Source organism: Passer domesticus, chromosome 1, assembly GCF_036417665.1.
Source record: "Passer domesticus isolate bPasDom1 chromosome 1, bPasDom1.hap1, whole genome shotgun sequence".
NCBI lineage: Eukaryota > Metazoa > Chordata > Aves > Passeriformes > Passeridae > Passer > Passer domesticus.
The window spans coordinates 139,995,488-140,018,599 of NC_087474.1; the positions used below are offsets into that span (position 1 = coordinate 139,995,488).

The window sequence follows — 23,112 nt, forward strand, 5'->3', positions numbered from 1 at the left end:
AGGCATACTTAGGACAATTGTTGATATGGAAAACAAAAAATGAGTGCTTATGTAAATCACTGTATGTAAAGTGTTGATATGGGAAACTAGAAATGAGGACTTATATAAATGCCTGTATATATATATATAACTTATTTGGGAAAAAGCTATATTTTGATCCTTGTATAAAATTGGCATGATGCAATTTCTGAAAGCCATAATGAGCTTCATCAAAACATCAGTTAATTACTAATCCTTGTATTTTACATGTGCGTGTAAAATATGTGTTTCTTGAAGTGGGTTATCTACAGAAACACAGTATGCTTGGATTTCAAAAGTGTATCTGAAGGATCAGAAGAAGAGTTTTGTATTGTATATAGGAGATTGTTACTAGTATGATAATGCAAATATGAACTTTTATATCAGAATGAAAATATTCAAGCTGAAAATATTAGGCTGTAGTATCCCAAAGTGCATTAAAAAAAGATGCAGCAGACAAATGTGATACCAGCAACACAATACACGAATACCTTGTCTTTAAATAATGCCCTTGTATATTTTGCTGCACCTAAAGATTTTTGCCAAAGAGTGACTTTGTTGTGGTTTATATTAAAATAAGTGAATTTGTAAGGGTAAGAAAGGCAGTCACAGTGGGGAGTTTCAGATTAGTACATACAGACATATTGTGCTCGAGGAATTTGGTTCCCAAGGTCATGGTTATGCTGAATGATTCTAAGGAATATCTAGGTCAGCCTACTGCAAGTTATCAAGCTGCTCATAAAAGAAATGAGAAATTCTCATTGTGAAGTAAAGGGGAGAACAATCCATTATGCACATAAACCATGGTATCATACTCTGTTTTATATATGCAAGCAAATTTCCCAAAATATGTAATTCAGTGCTTTAAATAATATTTCACAAAACAAATATTCCAGTATTTGCTTGTATTAGACAAAGTATGAAAATATACATTGGATCATACAACAATCTACTGTGGTGGGTTTTTAAAAAAAAAAAACTGCATCCATATTGATGAAATAATGCCTTAGAAAGAATAGTAAAAGGCACAGTGGTTGTGGTTAGGTCTCTCTGTGTGGAAAGTTGACAAACACATTCTTAAGTTTTAAGAAACCACATTTAATTTTGAAATACCACTACTGACATAACAGATTTTCAGTGCACATTTTTCTAAGCACTTAGAAAGTTATAGGGACTACTGAACAATGCCATCACACTGCCTCACCAGGAATGACTTGATCAAAATGGCTTTCCTGTCATCCACATGCCTCTGTGGGTACATATGATTAATTACTTAATTTTCTTAATTGCTAACATACTCCATTGGTGACAATGGCAGTGTATTAGCAGTTTCAACTGTTATTTGGATTTGGGCAGCACTGGGATTGCACTCTGAAACAGATTGCATACCTATAGTTTGCATACCTGTCCTCCTGAGTTTGCAGTTTGGGATGTGCTACTTTACTAGTTATTAATGTTTAGATTATTAGCATCAACTTCATAAAAAATTGCAGAACTGTTAATTTCTCTGTGAAGACAGCAGCTGTATACTAAATCATGTTGGCCCAAGACCTTGAACAGAACAGTAGATTGGATGTCACATACAACAAGGAGCTTAAGCTTCAGGGCAGATGTATGAAATCAATAAAAATAGACTACAATTTGTGATCATAGATTGAAGGAAAAAAAAAAGCTAATATCTCCTTGCTCCCTTATTTTGAAAAGCAGCAATAATATAATGGTAAATTTTTGTTTTAATATCAAATGAGCAGTGCACAGAAGTATAGAAAGGGCAAGATAATTTTTTTTAGTATTTCCCAGTGCTTATTAGCAGAAGACGAATGGCAGTAGAAGACTCCTCTGTTACTGGTCACAGGTAAAATTGAATGGTCTCATTCAATAGCTCTTGAATGTTTTGTTGAAGTTGAGTTTGACTGTTTCCAAAACTCAGCTCAAGATTGAAGTACTTTGTAAAATCTAATGTCATAGACTTTAAAGGAATCCACAAGGAATGTGGTTCACTCAAAAATGCTTTTTTCTCACTTGTTAGAAGAATTTTATTTGAAAAACACTGTGCTGAAATACAGTGGTAAAAGGATTGAATTGTTTTTCCATCATCTTGGAATGTTCTTTCTAATTTTTATTCTTTGATGAATTTGAACAGTGGGACAGTTGGTTATACTTTGTGGTTAGACTGGTGTGTAGCTGTTCTTTTTGAGGACTAGAATGTGACATCCTGTATCCATTCAGGAGACATGAATCAGTCCTGCTTCCCCACAAGGCTGCTCATACCGGTCTGTTTGGAAGAGCAATGAAGTCGATGCACTAGCACATCTGGCTAAATTTAGGAGTATGTTCATTTGCAGATCTCCCATTGAATTCCATAGGAAAGAGGCAGATGCATATTTTTGAAGATTTTAAATTAAAATAATGCTTAATGTAGACAAAAATGGTGAAATTGGTACCTTCATTTTCTTAATTTGGATGTGAAGAAATATCTGATTGGTCTGATTTTGACCTTTGGTGATTTCTTTTCCTTTCTTTGACATTACAGGAGAGCACTAAATCTAGGAATTCTTCGAGACCCTGGATCAGAGGTTGAAGACAGACAATACCAAATAGATCTTCAATCTATCAACATCGGTACTGCTTATTGGAATCAGTTGAAACCAGAGAAAGAAAATGGAAAAGGAGGGGTTTTGACAGAGACTGAGAGAAATTCTCAAAATCCAGCACTTGAATGGAACATGGCCAGTAGGTAGGGATTTTTTTAAAGACTTACTCTTTTCTGAAAATACCATAAATATTGCAGAGAGCATGCACAGTATACCTGAATTAAATAATTCAATACTGGTTTTGCTTTACATTACAAGCACATTTCCCTGGAGTTTTGGATTACACATTTGAAATGCATATTACTGTTGTTGTTACACTGTAGTTACTGTCTAGTTACTGTGTGCTTGGCTTCCATTATAAGCTCTTCTCCAAGTGACTTGCTGTCCGTCCATAAAAATAACTCCAGGGCTGAGACTTCAGCCTGTCAGTCTCTATAAGCATAGGAGCTTCTGTTTTGGGGTTTTTTTGGGTGTAGGGTGTGTTTTGGTGGTAGTGGTGGTCTATTTTTTTCTTTTTTTTTCTAAACTTCTTTTGTTTGTGTTTTTACAAAGCTTGAGTAAAACCAGCTTAGACATTTCTAAATTAGAGAGGGATAAAGTAGAACTTTTCCTATTGATTCTGAACTGGTTTTTGCACTTCTGTAACTAAAACCAGATGAATTTTGAGAATTAGATATTTCAGCTAAGTTTCCTTTATTGGGTATTGTATATGTGCACACAAAGCCCCACCCTCTGGTTAAACAGGGTTGAAAGATAAAGCATGCGTACACTTGCCTGCTATTTTAAATTTTGATGTTTTCAAACATAAAATTGGGGGGGTTAATTGGTAATTTGTGAAGATTTCAAATATTTATTTTGGTTTTAATATACTTTTTTATATTTAAAAATTCATGTAAGTATTTTAAAACTAAATTTTATAGACTGTGTAGCAGATTTCAGTTTTCAAAGTGGCAGGAATATGGTCTGATGGCCAAGAGCAAGCTTTCAAATGTAATTTTGTGGATTTAGAAGCATTTCTGTTAGTAAATGCCTCTTTGCCTCTACATTTAGCTATTTATTTTCATATAAAAGTCCTTTCTATCTAATTCATTCAGAAACAATCTGATTTTTATTAAATATGTGCATATTTTTATAGTTCCTAAAGTATAATTCCTATCTCCATTTAGGCATGAGTTCCTAAAAGTGATACAGAGAAACAGGCAGAATCATCCAGAAATAACTACTTCTGGTTTAATTTTCAGAAAAATGGGAGATTTTTCTCAGATGTTTCTGAAAGTAAGGCAAGTTGTAGCAAAGGCTGCATGAGGATGGCACACACACTGAGCTTTTTAAGTGATGTATTGATGCAAGGCCAAGAGGGCAGATAAGCTCACTCTGGAGGAGAGCATGCAGGAAAAAGATGTGGTCAATAATAAATTCCAGTTTATCATTGAAAAACAAAGGGCAGGAAAAACAGTTCTAACCAAAGAAATTATAAAATTACAAGGAGTCACAGGAGTGTAGATAAAAATTTTAACACAGAAATATATATAAGATCATGTTGTTCTTTACTGTCTTTAGCAATTTATCTTTTTAATTCATATAATTCCATAGACGTTTTTAATTTTAAATTCCTAGCCTTGAGAAATGTGTATGACTTTCTAGTTGGGCCTTTATGTTGAGCAAGTTCATTGTGAGGTTCTTTATCCCAAAATTCCACATCCACTGCAATATTTTGAAAAATAAGATTACGTTCTTTTCCAAAGGACTTGCAGCCAATTTGCAACTTAAGCTAAGATAGTAAAACCAGCCACTGAGAGGTTGGCTTTCCTTTTCCTTGCCATTGGTGACTGAAATCCCACTGCAGCACACTGTGGGTCTGAGCGTTATGGTTATAGATTCAGATGGGAAATTTGGTGGGATTCCTGTAAAGCTAATAGGACAAGGGAAGCAGCTGTTACAGACAATTGTGAGTTCTCTTTTTCATTTTTCTTCCAATTACTGTTTGGACATCCTTCCTCAGCAGACTTCCAAAATGAAGTTTTATTAGAATACAAATAAGTATGTTTGTTTTAAAATTGCTTTTGAATGAATCTTCTACTTAGGTTTTAATTTGGAACAGTTGTAATGACATGTATTAGATTTTCCTTTCTGGTGTGCAATTACAGAATTTTAATTCCAGTATGTTTTCAAGAAAAAGTATGAATGCTTTCTTATCCTTTTGGTTTTAAATTTTACATATTTACTAAAGCTTTTTCAGGATCTTTGCATTTTTGCTTTTTAGTTATCACTCAGTTTTGCTGTATCTGGGTTATTTTATGACCTGTGGAAGTGATGTGTTGAGAACTGGAAGAACCTGCACTGAGCTCTGCCATCCACAGCACTATTTCCAGCATGCACCAAGAGGGCGGCTGCTGGAAGTTTTACGTGGTGTTTACTGTTTCCAGGGTTAATTTTATCTTAATATTTACTGGAAATACCACAAAAGCTTTATGCCTTAATCTAATTTTAATACCATTTTTTAGATTTCTTTAAGTTTCTTAGATATGTTAAACCTGGAACACAATGAATTATTTTTGCTGAGTTTTTTTAGGGTTAATTTCTTGGTTTGGTTTTACTATACTTCTGTTTATTCTTATCCAGTGCTGTGGTATATTAGAATCACTGAGTTTAAAGATTCTTCTTTGGAATCTGTTTCCCTCATTTTTGTAATACTTTAATGCTATGTGAGGCAGTATAGAATCCAACCTATTCCCAGGTTTTTTGTAGTTACTTTACAGAAAACTTCAGCGTAGATACCAGCCATTCCTTTTCCATTCCCATCTTTAAAAGCATTATTGGATTATTTAAAACTAAAATTGCAGAAATTTTTAAATAAATTATGTTGTAATTTAATCTACAATTGAAATTTGGTCTCATTTTAAAAATTTGCATGAAAATCAAACCATTTTAAGTCGGAGATCTATGGATATCACACAAACAAGTATCTGAAGGCTTTTGACATAATTTATCATTTAAATGCTTTTGCAATCTTTACTCTGAAAGTAAATCCTTTGAGTTTTCACACCACTTTTTCCAGAGTTCAGTTCTTCTAGTACTTAATATGTTAAGGGGTTGATTTCCATCCCCCCCCCATCCCAACCTTTACACCACAGTTTGGAAAGCAAGCTGTCATACTCTAACTTGTTGAATACTTGCAGGTGTTTAGTGTAATATTCTTCAAGAGGGGCTACAGTGAAATGCTGCTGTGATCCCTCCTGTGTCTCTGCAGGTCATGCCAAGGAGAATGGGGGAACTGGAACTCTCTGGTAGGGTGGATGCAGTCCTGCAGAAAGCACTGTCGAGATGCTGTGCTGTACTGAGGATCAGGGATCATAACTCTTTCCATTATGAAATGTTTATACTTCACCATGGATGTTATAAAAAGCTCCCTAATGGTGTAATATATAAAAAGAATACTGGAAACAGTCAGACAGTTCTAATAAGGTTATGTACAAATGAAACCTGTCCACATTTATTCCCTTTACCAACCAGCATGTGGGGAGCTGGGAGTACTTAACTGAAAGAAGTTTTCTTGATTGAAAACTGCTTTTTCAGCTTGCAGATCTCCTCCTCCCTCTCCCTCCACTCAATGGAAAAAACAACAGCCCTGAAGGAAATAAAGAAATATATCCTCTCTTGAGGCCTCGCCCCCATCCCTGTGCAATCCTTCTACAGCTCCCAGCAGCAACTTCTGCTTCCTGCAGCCTGAATAAACTTTGTTTAAAAAAAATAATAATTGAGCTTAAACGCATTACTTCTCTGTGTGGTAATGAATTGAGTGTGGCAATATACTGCATTACAGTTTTGTCCTTGGCATACCACCATCTGGAACAGCTCTCACGGAGTACATCAGGGAGCCAATGATCTGTTGTACAAAACTGGACAAAATACCACTGCAAGGATCCTCTGAAAGGTTTCCTGCAGATTTTTCTTTGAATAGTTTTCATTTTCATGCTTTTTTGGAAAGTTCTTGGCAGCTTGCCAAGTTCTAATGAGAAAGATCAGAAAAAAATTGATCTCTAGATCTTTGTGTAAGGAAGTAGGGGCATTCCCCTTGAATCTTTTGGAATAAAATGCAATGCATTTCTTTTCAGCAATTTATTTTAATTGTTGTCTTTTGTGGTACCTTAAGTTGTGCTTGTATTTATATTGTACAAAGCCTTTCTCAATAAGCTGGGGTGTTTTATTTTTTGTATTAATCCACAGCAAAGAAATGCTGCACAGTATTCTTTATAAGATAGATGTTAGCTTTACTGAGGTCTTATAATACAAAAATAGTAATTCTTTACAGCCAGGTAGTGTATACTTGTTTATTTTCAAATTTTGGTTATTAGATGGTCCTCAAAATGTTGCTATCCTATTTTATTGCCATGTGGCATGTCTTTGCAACACCTTAGAAAGCTGAAAGGATGTGAATTAGTCATTAGTAGTTAGATATCCTAATGCCTTCCTAATACATTTGTATATCAGGGATTAGCTGATTTAAACAGCTATATGGGAAGCCTGCAAGAGAAAATTCTTTCATAAGTCTCAAGTTAACATGCTGTCTTAAATAACATCTTTTGACATTTTGCCTGCCTCAATAGTACTAGAGAACACTTTTAATATGTGGCCTATTCCATGCTAATATGTTTTTTTTCTTTTTCACATCACAAAATTCTCCATAAGGACTCATCTTTCTGTAGCTAGTAAAATTACATGGTGCAAATGTGCTTTTGATTGTTATTCACGTATTGAATGTATACAAGTTTCTCCCTGACTTAGTGAATTTTTAAGTAAATAGGGGCTCAAAGTCTAGATTCAATAAGATATTATTAAGAAAAAAATACAATTAATAATAAGGTAAACATTTCCAAATTTCACATCAAATTATGTTTAGCTGTTACTGGCCTGTTTTCTGTTTGTTTTGCTTAGTGTTTTCCACGTCAGAGTCCTAGTAGTAGGACTTAGTCCTACTTGTGCATTTTCTCAGCTTATCCAGTCTTACATCATCGCATCTCCTTAATTAGGGCAACATAATCTCTTTGGCAGTCCTTCCTCTTTGTATAAATTCAACGTGCTTCTGACTGGATATAATCAAATGCTGATGATTTGATTTGATGTAATCAAATGTTGCTCCCATTGCTAAATTCTGTTCTTCACATTTTTTTTTCTCTCTTCTTCCCACAACATTCTTTGTCATATTAATCATTAGATGTCTTTGCTTTCACAGTACTTCCAGACCCCCTGTCTATCCATTTCCCTTTTCATGTCTTCTTTCATTTGTTTTGACTCATCTACACTCCCTGCTCATCAGACCTCTTCATGTCACTTACCAAGACTGAGGCGTTCAGTGTTTCGAAGAGGCACTGCCTTGCTCAGTGCTGTGTGTTATAAAGGTGTTTGCTGTGAACATTCACACTGTTACTGCAATGCTTTATTCGAAATCCTTCCAAAAAATAATTTCTGTTATAGTATAGTATAAAAACCATAAGACAGGTTGCCACTGTATGGATGTTGTTACGTGTGCTGCTGTTAGTAGTTTACTTATAGTTCCCTGTCTGTGGGTGTGTTTTTTCTTATACTTAAATTGTAAGCTTTTGAGGACAGAGACTATTTTTGTCCTGTATTTTTGCAATGTGGATCTGTGGTCCATAACCAGGGTTTGTGTTATTGTGCAGATAAAGCCCAGATTCTGCACTAAGGCACCTCCAAACCTTATCACAGTTGCTTAACTGCCTTGTTCCTTTGCGTTAGCATATGGTCTTTCAAATGCACTTACTTTTAAGTGTAGATGATCAACTGCTTTAACATCTTTAAAATACTAGCTTTTCCTTTTTTTTCCAAGACAAATATATAACAGATGCATAAATGAACCAGGGAATGAATGTGCTGCAGACATAGAGCCATCATTACACTCTTCACAATCAAGTTTTTTCATAAGCTCATGTGGCGTACACCTGTGTTAAGTTAGCCTTGCACTTAGGTGCAGTGTGGAAGACTCAATAATTCAAAGTGGAATTTGTTTCTTTGTTCCTTTTGTACTCTTTCTCATATCCTCTCCCTTCATTATTTACTGTGCTCTGTTTGCCTTCTGTTTGTACTTACAATTATTTTCCTAATACTTGATTTGGCTGAGGTTCAAATTCACCCACAAGAAATTCAGAATGTAGTGAGTAGAGCTGGACAGCGATAGCACATAAGGATGATTTTAAAAATAAAATAAAATAAAGCAGTAATCAACATATATTGCCAAAAATGTCCTTTGAGATGCAGTGTACTGAGTATCTAGTATAAATAGTATAAAATATGAAAATTAAGATATGGGAATATGCATAAGCTGAAAAATAATTTGATCAGTGATTGAAGAGAGTGAATTGAGGGTTTGAAGTTCAACAAATAACTTGCTTTTACAGCTCTGTTGTATATATTAAAATCATACTTACTAGCATTTCAAGAAACTTCAAGTATTCTAGTATAGTTATAGCTGCAAGTTCTTTCATAGAATTGTTCTCTCATTGTCCTGAAAGAAAAAGGCATTTATTTCTCATCCATTGAGAAGGGGAAGTAGGAACTGGGTAGAAAATAATTTAGTTGGAAACTAAAATGGGGGTGGTGACAGGGAGAGAAACAATTGTTAGAACTCCAAAATCTCAGACCATTTTCTCAAGTTGAAAATGTTCACTAGCCACTAACAAGTCTGATTTCTAATTTGGGGATCTAATGAGACTAACCTTGTTCTAAAAGCCATCATTAGAGCTCAACAGAGATATAGCTGATCAAAATGTTAAAGCTTTTAAGGTAAGATGGTAGTTTTCTCCACTCACTAATTGGCTTATTCTTAAGCTGCACACTTCTTGAGGTAGTGTGCAGCCCTCTCAGCAGTGAGGGCCATTTGAGGCAAAAGTTTATTACAGCTGTGCTCTGCCAATACTATCTCTGTGGCATCTGCTCTTAACTTCTGTACACTGTTGTCCTAAATAAATTTAAAACCTTTCAGGCCTACCTCCACTGTATAATTTATATTCCCTTATAGATCGCCATCCCTTCTACATGTTTTGAGGACACTTAAAAAATTATTAGTAGAATTTAAAGCATCAAAATTGAAATAGCATAAGCACTAAAATAAATTTAGTATCTTCTGCAGTATGAATTTTGTATCTTTTGCAGTAGACTGAATTCCACCTCAGGTTATGATTTAACTCTTGGCTAACAAACCCTCAGCATTTGAGATTGTTTGCTTTTCTACAGAACCCATTGCAGAACCATTACTAGACTATGCATCACAATACCCCTTCTTAATCAAGAGATTTCAATACCTGTTCTGCATGCAGTCAAGTAATTTCTGCATAGATGAGCATATAAGCATATTGGTTAATAATATTAACATGGATAACTCTAGCTGATGGTAGGGACTAATTGTTAATTGATTGCATAGTTCATGTCTGGCTCACTTGTGTGATTTACACTGATGCCTGGACTGCCATGTCTCCATTACAGATGGCAAAATTAAAGTTAATACAGGGAAATGTAACTGACATGCTGATGAAGAGTCCTACATGGATCTATTAACTTCTTCTCTAAAGCCATGTAGTTTGTTCTTTAAACTTCCATCATTTCATAGCTGACAATTTTCTATTTTGTAAGCATAGGAAAACTTACCTTATACCCATAACTTTATGATGATGTTTAGAATTAGCCTTGGTGAAATGTGGGTATTTGATTTGCTACAAACAATAACAAGTTAGAAGAATTATCAAAAGCTGGAAGGAGTCTCCCTGGAATTTGAAGTGTATCCTCTTTTAGGGGCTGAACCACATCTTGATCTCATTACATTTTTTTCCCTCATCAGAGGCTCTCAGATGGCATTTTGTGGCAATAGTTTATTTGACCTGACCCAGAAGATTCTGGCCATTTGAAATGTGTTGTCATAAGCTATTAGTGATCCATCTATAAGAGTTGTACTTCTAGGCTGACTGTTTGGTTAAGGGTGGAGGGGGATGGGGGAGAGAAACCAACAAAAAACTCAAAACTAAACACCTGGCTCAAAAATGTTGTCAAGTTTAATGACACAAATATTCTTGGTAAGTAAATGTTGATATTTAGCTGAAAAAGCACCAAAAACAAGCAGTCACAGAAGGAGTTGAGGAAGACTGGCATCCCTGTTTTTCAAATAATTCTAAACATCTTGGACAATAGTTACTGATTTCATGTGGGAGTCCTAGTGTTGAGTGGGGTTTTAAGTTTTCATGTGTTTCATTTTTGTGTCAGTTTCATCATATTTCTTCAACAGGGACTTTTAATGCACAAATTCAAATGTTATGTAGGCTTCAAAACAGCCATTTATAAAGTGAAGGGCATCCACAAGCAAGTTTTGAAAATACTGGTAATAAAGTTTCATCTTTTGTAAAATTATTGTGTATAGTGCATTAAACAGGAGAAGAAGCAGTGTCAGGTGTCAAACTTGTCTGCCTGGAGATAGGTTGAAGAGTCAAAGACTTAGACACACTTATTCTGTGAAGTGAAGATAGAAGTCTGCCTTCAGGATTGGAATTAATATTATTAACAATAATGATATTTAAAGATTATTAAGGTAGCAATCAAATGCCAAACTAGTATTGAATAAGATTTTTACTATGTGTTGGATGTAAAGAATATGGCAAGTTTTTGCCTCTCGACAATTTATAATGTAATTTAACCTTTCCTTTTCTCTCCCTTTGTTTCCTAGCATAAGGCGGCATCAGGAAAGGAGAGCTATTTTAACTCCAATTTTAACAGATTTCACCGTTCGAATAACTGCAGCTCCTGCCATTATTTTTACAAAAATTGATACTACAGAGAATTTACACACAGAGGTTTGTACGAAGTGTCTACAGGAATAGTGTAACTTTTAATATATGTTAATATATCTTAATATATGCTTTACTATGTTTTAATATATGAATAATCTTAATCTTTTACCACCCCACCTTTTGAGGTGTTCAGGTGTATTTTCAAATTGGCAGCTGGAGAAGGGTCACAAGCTGAAATGTTCTTTCTCTGCTGGAGAAAGAATTTTTGTATAGCATTTGATACTAAAGGTAGTCCAGGCAGAGATAGATAAGCCTATTCTCACTTCCAAAAATGGGAATAATTTAATGATTTCCAGCAATATTTTTAAAAGTTTGTGATGGAAAAGTGTTGAGAAGAGTTGCAGCATAACAAAACATTGTATTCACAAGCTTCTCATAAAGAAACCTGAAAATGCTATCTGTAGAAAATGCTATCTATAGTAATAAAGTTAAGCTGAGTTCTCTTAGCCAGATTTCAAAGATCCCAAGTTGACACTAAGCATCCATTTTCCTGCCTTTGCCATGGGAACTTCCAGGCACTCAGATTTAACAGTCACTTTTGGTGGTGTGTTGTTCAGCTAGTTAAGAATAACTCTGTGAAGCAGGTTACACACAAAAGGTGTGTGGCTGACTTTCTGCCATTAGTTTGTAGCTCAAGAACATTTTATATAGGGAAGAGATCAGAAAATTTTTGTCAGCTCGTAAGGATAATTTGCCTTAAAAACTACCTCCTAAGAAGAGCAAAATTGGTACAGGAGTGTAAAGGGTACTAGAGATGTATTGCAACATACAGTGGGTGTACATTGTTGGAAAATAACAGCAAGTGGGCATAGAGAGAAGAAATCAATAGTTTCACATACTGTGTAAAGGGTCATCAGAAGGGCAAATGGAAAATTATTTAATGTAAAAAAGAAATAGAAATCCCCAGTATGGTTAGGCTGCATAGAAGTTATTCAAGTTAAAAAAAAAATCTGAGCTTTGCTAATGCTTATGTTCAGGAATTTCAGTGTTTTCTGTAGATGCATTCTTCTTGTTATCTATTCCCTGGATGACATTCCATCATGAAGGGAGAGGTCTAGTTTAGATTAAAGCTTGAGCACTGTGCAAACTTCTCATGAGACAGAGCAGTTCTTCTCCCCTTCTGTCTGTTTTTCATCTCTTTATTGCTTGCCAACAGTGGTGAAGATCTTTATTTGTTCTAGACAACACCAATAAAACAGTGCCTATTCAGCTGGTGTTGCCAAGGTATTAAGAACGGCTTACAGGCAAAGAGAAATCAATCAGATTGGCTATCAGTGAGTTTCAACACATGATTTCATTATAAATCAAGCAGAGTTTGTGTTTAAATAAAAAATAAAAAAAGAATATCTTTTTCTTGGAAGGAAAGGAGAATTGGAATCATTGCCAAGGACACTCTGACAGCCCACTGATACTAGCAAGAGATGGAAACAAGTCCTTGTGCATGAGGTGCTTTTCTTGCAAAGTTGAAGCCATGCAAGGAATAAGCCACATCCTTTAGAAGCATGACATGCCAGTTTCTCCTAAAAAGACCACATTTCTACTATATATAATGTTATATATAATGTTAAGTATTGACTACAGCAAGGAACCACAATACAGTTATATAGAAGGTGAAAATTATTTTCCCAATGGCTGTTACATAGTATTTTCCCTTAATTTCACAGGAAATTTTGGTGTGTGGTCATTCTTTGGAAGTGAATATGACAACAAATTTGGACTTCTTCCTCAGTGTGGCTCAAGTGCAACTTCTTCAGCAGCTGGTACAAGCTAATATGGTTGGACTGGAAGCTTCCAGTAGCACCACTGAGGTAGGTTTTTCCCTGCCTTGCAACTGGATGTTTTAAAAGTCCATCTGCAAAGTACTGTAGCTCTGAGCAGGTGTTTGTACCATGTAGAAAAAATTGTATAGGTAAAGGAAAGGCATGTTTTTTGTTGTTTGTATGGTCAGTTGCAAAGTGCATTCTGATCTTGATTTAAGAATAGAAAGAGTGTTAAGAGTATTATTCAGTAAATGCTGTTATTATAGTGGTTCTGCAACATCTTATGTACAAGGAGAATTATGTAAATTATCAAATTTTTGAGAAGTAGGTTTTTGAGATTATTTGCTGTTGAACTTTCAAATCATAGGTATTTTCTTGTGAGTTCACATGCTGCACTTTCCTTCACTAAAGCTAGTAAACTATAAATCTTCTCTGTGCCTAGTAACTACTGTTCACATTAATTGTCTTAGGGACTCAAGTACCTAAAATTCAATCTACCTCTGAATATTTTCATAGTTCTTTAGCAAGAGTATTGGTACATCGTGAGGATCCTGCATCTGAACAGCTGGAATATTAGTGATAAGTGATCAGCAGCTATCTCTTGAATTTTGTCATACTTTATTATTGGGACTTGATACCTCAGTTTATATTGAAAGCCAATCATTGTCACAGACTGGTAAATTTAAGTTTCACACTTTGACAGCCCACTTTTGGGCTGATACAAACAAAACAAAACAAAAAAAACAAGCAAAAAAATAGAAGACAGGGAAAACTTTTGCCCTAAGAAAAAATATCTATTTCTTATCTTCTGAACTTGGAATCTAGTCAGGCTGACAGCATCTTTAAGATAGTAGGTGTTAATGAATGACAAAGCACTAATAACACTGGAATGGCTGTTGGACCTATTGAGGTACCTTCACAAATAAGAACAAGAGTTGGGGAAAGAGTTATTGAGCAAGACCCAGTCAGCTATTCCAAGAATCTGGCTAATGGGAGACCTGGAGAAGATTTTCTCCTTCCTTTCCTGAATCTCACAGTTCCAGCATTGCACGTGAGTCTGCGTGGAAGCAAGGAATGCTCTAGAGCAGCCAAACTATTTACATTCCTTTGTCTTCACCCTGTCAAAATCCCAGAAGTTCTTTGTGCTAATCCAGGCATCACATCACCCCCCATTCCTTTATCTCTTCCCAAAGATAGAAAGAAATAAAGGGCATTGTTTCATTAACATTTGGAAACATGAAAGGTAGAAAAGAAATGCGGTGTCTTTTCCTTTTCCTTGGATATTTTACAGACACAGGGCCTCTTTTGGAGATGAATACAGTAAATTATATATAGAAATATCTTCAATCAATTATTTGGTTTCCCATTGTCAGTGGAATGGACAGAATCAGAAGATTTGAATAGATGCCAAGAATTTAAATTTTTAGTTGGCTTTGTGCACAAGTTCTGCATGACTTACTTGGACTGCAAAAATTTAAAAGGAATTTGCTACAAAATTTCAGAAAGACTTTTGTTGACTACATCCTGAGATACTTATTTGCTCTTCATCGATAACTCCCTTGCATCACTGCTGCCTTGCATCACTGAGGTCTCCTGTAATGAATAAGGGGGATATTTCTGCCTCAAGGTGTTTGCCTTGCCTTTAATAAGTCATAGAACTACATCTGCATTTACTATATTGAAAATATAAATCCATTGGTTGCTTGCTTTTTGTCCAGTTCTTCTTCAGTAGTGTGTAGCTCTGTGTGCCTAAGTGAAATACCTCACCCTGTAATACATGCACATTTTTATTATTATTATTATTATTATTATTATTATTATTATTATTTTTATTATGGTTTTTCTTTAGTCAGCAGAAAGAAACATAATACACTGATTGTATGCTGCTGTTTGCATCTTAGTGAATGGAATCAGGAGTCTGCACATAGCTTTTCATACTTTACACCTGCATATTATTTCATTGCAAGAATCAAAGCATAATTTATGTTGAAGACACTTCTGGAAAGCATTCCTTTGCTCAAAAGAAGACTAATGTCCAAGCTAGATTAGGCTTTTCAGGATGTTGTTCAGTCGAATCTTTCTTTACCTCAGAGGAATGGCCATCTGGGTAATTGTCCTGTGCTTAATTATCCTTGCTTTGGGATATTTTTGTCTTTATATCCATTCAGAATTTTGCTTGATAAAACATTCAATCGTTGCCTCTCAAAATTTCACAATACCTTTCCAAGAACGGTCTGACTTATTCTTCTTTATAGCCCTCCTTTAAGTAAATGGAAACAGTAATTAGATACCCCACCATCATCCTTATCCTTCTCTTTCTCTGAAAAATCGTAGCTCTCTCACCCTCTCCTTATAAATTCTGTGCTTTAACCTTTTAATCCTCTTGATAATCCCCTGCCCATTCAGGTTTGTCATTCTTCTGCTGTTGAGCTCAAAGCTAAAGACAGTGCTCAGGATGTTGACCTGCAGGTATCACACCATCTCACCTCTGATCCAGTGGCTGTGCTGCTGCTCGTGCGTCCCAGTTAATGCTCAGGCTCCCACACTACAGGGACAAGTGTTCAAGTGATCATGGGATCACATTCAAATAATCACATGTTCAAGTTGTTGAGGCACCAGGACTCTTGGGCTCCTTTCTGCAAAGCTATTCTGTAGCATTGGCCTCCAGCCAGTTTTTGATTTGGGATTTTACCATCTCACCATTTCACAGAATCATTGAGGATGGAGAAGACCTCTGAGATCGTCAAGTCCAAACTTTGATCATCCCCTTGTCAGGTAAACCATGGCAAACGCCATGTCCAGGTCCAGGACTCTGTATTTCCCTTTTTCCTTCATGAGGTTTCTGTTAAACTATTTCTCCATTTTGGCAATGTCCCTCTGAATGGCAGCCCCTACCTCTGTGTTTCAACAGCTCCCCCCAGTTTGGTGTCATCTGTCTTTGGATATGTTTTGTGCCCTTGCCAAGGTCTTTAATAAAGACATTAAACATGATGAAACCATGGGGAATGTCCGTCAGTAACTGGAGTTTAGCTGCACTTTGGAACATTGAACATTACTCTCTGGTTTTAGTGGCCCAGTGTGGTTTTTACCCACCTCACAGTCCATCCATTCAGTTCACACTTAAGTGTTTGAATAAAAGTCAGCTGTGGAAAACTGCCTAGCCTTGGACAACTTTGCTAATGTCAAAGCACATGTTATCTAGTGCTCTGTCCTCAGAATCAATCATCTCATCACAGGAGGCAATCAGATTGAGGTAAACATGACAGTCATCAAATAGCAACCCCTTGTTTAAACTTTAAAGGTGTGATTTCCAAATGGACTGTATTTGGTGGTTTACAGGGCAATGCTGTAAAGATTGTGTAGACAAAAAAAAAAGAAAACAAAACAAAAAATAAGTGGTGATTTTGGGTAAATCTCTTTTTTCTTCAAGTGTTTTAATAGTCTAAAAAGTTTCATGCCAGGTCTGCAGTGCTGTGTTTTTACTTATAAGACCTAGCTTTATACTGTTTTATAAATCTTTGATGTACAGTGGCCCTATTGTACTGACTTCTTCATAAGGTAAAGTCTATTATTGCAAAGAATATTGCTTTGATCTACTTGACAGCTTTAGAGTAAGGACACATATGTGGTGTTTGATAGATTACCTGAGGGGTAAAGAATGTTGCTGCCTTTTTGTAATTATTCACTTTTCCAAAATTAATATATGCCAAATTCTTAGAAGAAGAATATATAATGTCTACACGTGGAGAACAGAAACAGAAGTGCTAGGAAATTAAATACAAATATAAGAGTGAAGTGCCATTAATGTCCTGATTTAAATACAAATATAAGAGTGAAGTGCCATTAATGTCCTGATTTTGTTCAGTGGTACATCTAATATTAATAGGTGAAATATCAATAAAAGGGCCACATTTCCTCCTTCTTAGAAGAATTTTTAATATTCTGGTATTTCCAGTATAAATGATAATTAGCTTTACTGCTGATCAGTGATAAAACAGGTGAATTTTCAAGGAGTTCATTTCTTCATCTGGCAAATCTATTTCCTGGTGTCCATCACTTACCACCTGGAGATTTCTGGCAAGACTTATTTGTCATACTATCATTTAGAAGCAGAAAACACAAGAACTCCTCTTTGAAAAAGAAATTAAATTCAAACCAACACACATCTTGGTCTGCTGCTGACCATATAGGAATGCATGAGTAACATATCTAACTGCAAGTCAGTGAATGTTACACTCCTCAAGTATGGCTACTGAGGTCATTAGCAACTTTTACTTTCCAGTAAGCTTGAGATTAAAGCTAGACTTTTGGGAAAAAAATAATATGTACAAAAATTATTTCTTTAAATTTGTTCTAAAGATTGTTCCTGTCTGATAACTACACTGGAGGCATTGAATGCAAAGATAATTTACTTTGTATCTTGCTTGAAAAACTGAAAGGTACTTAGAAAAGCTTACTTTTTCTTCACAGTATCTCTGTGAGGATTATGGCTCTAGATGAAGAGGATTGCTTTTAAAATTCAAGGCAACCTGAAACATCTGAAATATTTTCCAGAGGATATCCATTGAAAACATTCACTCACTTTCTGTTCCCTATGGTATATTCTCCTTATCCCCTCCATCACAGAGTCAGTCACAGAATGGGTCAGGTTGGAAGGGGCCACAGTGGATTCTCCTGTCCAACCTCCCCGCTCAAGCAGGGTCCTCCAGAGCACGTGGCACAGCATTGTGTCCAGATGGTTCTTGAATATCTCCAGTGAGGGGGACCCCACCACCTCTCTGGGCAGCCTGTTCAAGTGCTCAGTCACCCACACAGTAAAGTTCTTCCACATGTTCAGGTGGAATTTCCTGTGCAGCTCTCTCTGCCCATTGCCTTTTGTCCTATTGCTCAGCAGCACCAGGAAGAGCCTGGCTCCATCCTCTTGACACCCTCAGTTAGTTACTGATAGACATTGATAAACTCCCGTCTCAGTCATGTCCACTAAAGTCATTCTCAAATAGCCTTTGAGAATAAAGCTCCTCAGCCTTTCCTCATAACTGAGGTCCCCCTCATCATCTTCATAGCATTCCATTGGACTCACTCCAGGAGCTCCACATCTCTCATGTACTGAGCAGCCCAGAACGGGACACAGCACTCCAAATGAGGCCTCGCCAGAGCTGAGTAGAGGGGCAGGATCACCTCCCTCAGCCTGCTGGCAGTGCTCTTTCTAGCACACCATAGGATACCTTTGGCATTTTTGGCCACAAGGGCCATTTCGTTGTCCACCAGAACCCCCAGATCCTTCTCCACAGAGCTGCTTCCCAGCAGGTCAGCCCCCAGCCTGTACTGGTGCTTGGGGTTATTCCTCCCCTGGTGCAGGACCCTGCATTCACCTCTGCTGAGTTTCAGATGGTTCTTCTCTGCCCATCTCTCCAGCCTGCCCAGGTCCTTCTGAAAGGCTGCTCAGCACTCTGGGGTATTGGCTGCTCCTCCCAGCTTTGTGCCATCAGTGAACTTGCTGAGGAGGCCTCTGCCCCTTCATGCAAGTCTGAGATGAGAAGTTGAACAAGACTGGATCCAGTACCAACCATTGGGAGACACCACTAATTAAAGGCCTCCAACTAGACCCTGTGCCACTGATCACAACCCTCTGAGACCTGCCATTCGGCCACTGCTCACTTTGCCTCATCCCTATTTCTCAGGTTATGTAGTCTTGTTTGTTTATTTTCTGCTAGCCAAAATGCATGTTTCTGTAGGCTACAAGTCGCTAGCTCCCCTATACAGTCTGAAATTCAGATAGGTAACTAATATATTAATAAAAACATCATAAGCTCTTTCTTGAAAGAATAGACAAACTTTTAATCTTTTCCTTCAGTCATTCTTATTCACAAGTTTTTTATTGTAGTGAGGAATGCAGCACTCAACAATCAGTTTTTGAAAATACGGAAATATTTTTTGACAGTTTAACTAGAAATTAAAAAGTTGTCCCTGTTTTAGATCCCTCTCAGACCTTTCTTACCCCTGGCTGGCATTCTTTTATTTTTGCCTAAGCAATGAACTAACCTTCCAAAGTTCTTCAATGTGCTTGGTATTATATTTATGTGTTTCTAGCCATTGGAATACAGTAGGTCCTGCACAAATCCAATGCTTAAGAAGTTGCTTTCCCCCACAAAATACATGAAAAAAAAATCTTGTTGAACTGCAGCAGCAACTGAGCTGATGAAGTATAGACTCAGATGTGCTGGCAGAACAGTTCCACAAAGAATGATCTGGGACTTGAAGTGTCTGACTGGAATTTTTCTTCATAGCTGATACATATGTCAAGCATAATTTGCAGTCAGAGCCAGCAGGCAATGGGCACAAGCTGTCATTCACCTGGGGGAGGTGTTGAGCCAAACAGGGGAAACCTGGTGTGGGCACATCCTTGTTTTCTTTCAGAAATTCCAGGTATGACCTGCTGGCTAATGTTTTCTGCTTTGTTAAAGCCTGGTTTTAGGCATTTGACCTTTGAGCACTCTTCCTAGGCTGCATAAGTACTAGCTGCAGCAGTGTTTGTCACCTTGGCAGATGATATTCTGCTTCTAGACCTGGCTCATGGCCAATCACTGAGTAAGCCCCACCAGCAGGTGTGTCATGTTCATAGGGCAAACCTCTGTGTTCTGACAAATTGCAGCTTCCTGAAGAAATGATATTAATACTAGGGGGGAGCAAAAGTTGTTTCAACTTTAGCATTTTGTTCTTTTACCACAAAAATTATATTTGGAGTCTAACTACTATAAATATTGGCTATTTCAAACTGAGCAGCATGTTACTTGTATTCATCCCAGTAACAGGCAAGGCTGAGGGAGGTACAGCTCCTATCTGCTCAGATAACCCAAACAAGAATAAGCAAATGCTTGAGTGAGTAATAAACAATGCACCATTAAAGTGAACTAATTAATAGCTGAGAAGCATCCAAAAGGGAGAAGGCATAGAATGCTCATCTGTGGTGGCTGATTCCTTCCTAGGAAGGAATTCCTTCCCTTCCTGGGCTAAATCTGACTGAGTACTGATTTGTTACATTAGACATACTGCAGTACTGTTTGCAGAAGGTGTAAGTCATTGTCTATTGCTGCACATGAGGCTTAAAAAAGCTTTTCTGATAAGTTTTAAAGCCCTGTAATATGTTGGCTCAGGAAGTCTGGAAGAGTATGCTGAAGAAGTATTTCTCTGTGCTTTCTTTTGTTATTGTTGGGTGGTTTTTTTCCTCAAAGCATCCAATTATATCTACTTTTTATAGAACAGGAGTCTAAAAAGATCTTTGTTCTAACTCAGTAGGATTGTTACGTTCTTTATTTCTGTTTATGGCAATCTCATCAACCTGTTGTTGCTGTAACTTCACTGTAAGATAAAGAACATGGTCAGCAGGATATATGTACAAAAGTGCTGTTATATTTGCATCACACATAAAATTTGAAGGAATGATAGCTAATAGAGTTTATAGCATATTTTCTTGCTGATGATACTTTAGCAGAGCAAACTTTTGAGTGATGAGCAATTTAATTACACTTTAGTTAAGGCTATTAATTACTTGTATGCAAAATGAAAAAAAATCTGTTGAAAACAAGCATAAATTTGTTTTCTATTTCTATTTTGCTTAGGAAAAAATAACAGTCAAAAATCCGGTAAAACAAGTTCCAGATAATACTACTTAAGAAGCCAGACAGTCAAAGTGTGAAATGGCAGATCCACATGTTGCACAGATGTTGTATTGACTGGATAGTGTTCTTATGGAAAGCTTGTGTAATTGGAAGTATTTTTAGTATGTTGAAACTTTGAGAAGTTGGCATTCCCATTTGCCAGTTTGTTTTGAAGAAGCTGTTTATCTTTTGTCTTTTAATTACTGAAATCTAAGGTAATCAGTGTTCAAGAGCCAAAACATTCTTGGTTTTTGTATTTTATACAAATCAGTTGAATTTAGGTATGTCTTGATATCCTGAAATGTGTTGGCACATTAAAAAAGCTAATGCTGTGTAAAAATAACTTCTTGAGGGTTTCAAAACTTTTTTCATTATGCCTTTGGTATTTTGTTGTAGTGAGTGAAAAGAGAGCTAACTTAGTCTATGGTATTAGTAAAGCCCCCAAAAGAGTAGGTATAGAAATATGAACCAATAAAATATTTCTCAGAGAAGTTGAGGTTTTTTTGTAGCTTGCACAATTCCTGATCAGGTCTTGTGTACCTGCTCAGTTCTGCCCATGTTTTACAGCTTTGAAATTTCATTCCAGGAAATAACAGGTCATGCAGCATGTAGTTCCATAACTTTGGTGTCCTGGGCTATGAGATGCTTTCTCGTGGATCTTCACCACTTTAATTGAAGAATCACAAATTTATTGCAACTAGAATTAATATGTTCAGTTTATTGATAAAATTGTTAGCAATAATCCCAATGACCTGGGATTTGTGGATTGCCTTTTTGCATGAATAGTTAGTAACTGTAGCTGCCTCTATTTAATGATTGTACATTTCAAAGAGTAAGCCATTATAATGCTTCTAACTAGGTTACAAAATGTAAAGTTTCAGATACCAGAAATGAAGTAACAAAGTAAAGAGAAAGTAACAAAAATACATATATTCTCAAGCAATTTGAAAGGGCTAGATTAAAATTAGGCTTGGTTATTCTCACTGTGTTGTTTTCGTGGATTTGAAAACAATGGAATATATCCAGAGACGCGTTTTCACGGTTGAGAAGAATTGCAGAAAGCTGTAGTCTCTAAGCACATACCACAACTAGATCCCCAAAGCAGCTCTAATTTGTGTCACTGGAGTTAGGAAATGTCTTTTGCTTTCATTCCTGCACAGTGAGGCCACTTCTGTGTGCTTCAAATTGGGACTGTGCCTTGTACATCCCAGAAGGATTTGTAAAGGAGAACAGCTTCCATTACCTAAAAGCTCACAAAGTTTTGATAAGGAAGAATTGCATTTCATGTCAATCTGTCTAATGTTCTTAGAATGGGAAAAGGAAAAATTAAGAAGTAGGAGACAAAGGAAAATCTGTTTTGCTGTAAAGATGTGACCTTTACTTTCTCTCCTAGAATTACAAGGGAAAAAAAGAATGTTCAAGCTGATTGTTGCAATGAAAATGGTTCTTTGAAGAGATCTTCATGCTTAGATCCTGCAAATACAGAAATAAAGGGGGAAAAAGTCTTTATAGTCTCTCTTTAACATACATAATTAGGAAAATTTTTATCTTACAATGAAGAGTCTCTTCAATAAGCATCTGGACTTCTGTAGTTGAGCAAGATCAACAAACATGTTAAATATTAAGATAGATATTAAACTGACAAGCTAAAGAATTCTTAATATAGTAAAACTAGACTTGAAATTACGGATTCAAAGCATATTTCCTTTTGCTAGGAAGAAACCAGGTATTCCTGCTGATTTTTGATGTCCACAAGCACACAGACTATATGGAGGGGAAAAAAATGGAAAGCTGTATCCAATAGCTGTTTAGGCACTTCATGATTCAAGACCAGTTTCTATGACATTTTCCTTAATGTTTGCTGTGATCATTTAAATTAAGGTGATAAGATGTTCTTGCATATCAAGATTTCACATAAAATATAAGTGGGGAGGAATTTACCCAATACAATAATCTACAAAGAAGTTAATAAATATCATTCTTCCAAGTATTCCTTGCTTCAACACAGAAGGATATTTTGTATTGTTAATAAAAGGAAAAATTCAAGTATTTCTCCAGAATACTGTGAAGCTTCATATCAATAGAGTTTAAAGACTCCCATACTGGAGTAAATCTAATGGGAAAACATCTGTAGGGGTTGTTGTTATTTTCTGGAAAAAAATAAATTATAACAGCAAAATAAAAAGTTAGAGTGAGACAGGAAAAAGGCAAACAGAAACCTTGAAGTGAT

General features: G+C 36.3%; 1 protein-coding gene across 7 annotated transcripts in view; it reads left to right on the top strand.

The window, feature by feature from the left end:
- Positions 1 to 23,112, top strand: part of VPS13B (vacuolar protein sorting 13 homolog B) — a 426,582-nt gene that overhangs the window by 271,527 nt on the left and 131,943 nt on the right. For all 7 annotated transcript variants that reach the window (XM_064392805.1, XM_064392810.1, XM_064392794.1 and 4 more), the window contains 3 exons: positions 2,552 to 2,755; positions 11,341 to 11,467; positions 13,129 to 13,272. In XM_064392805.1, the coding sequence (XP_064248875.1) occupies positions 2,552 to 2,755; positions 11,341 to 11,467; positions 13,129 to 13,272 (475 nt within the window). The remainder of the gene's footprint in view (positions 1 to 2,551; positions 2,756 to 11,340; positions 11,468 to 13,128; positions 13,273 to 23,112) is intronic.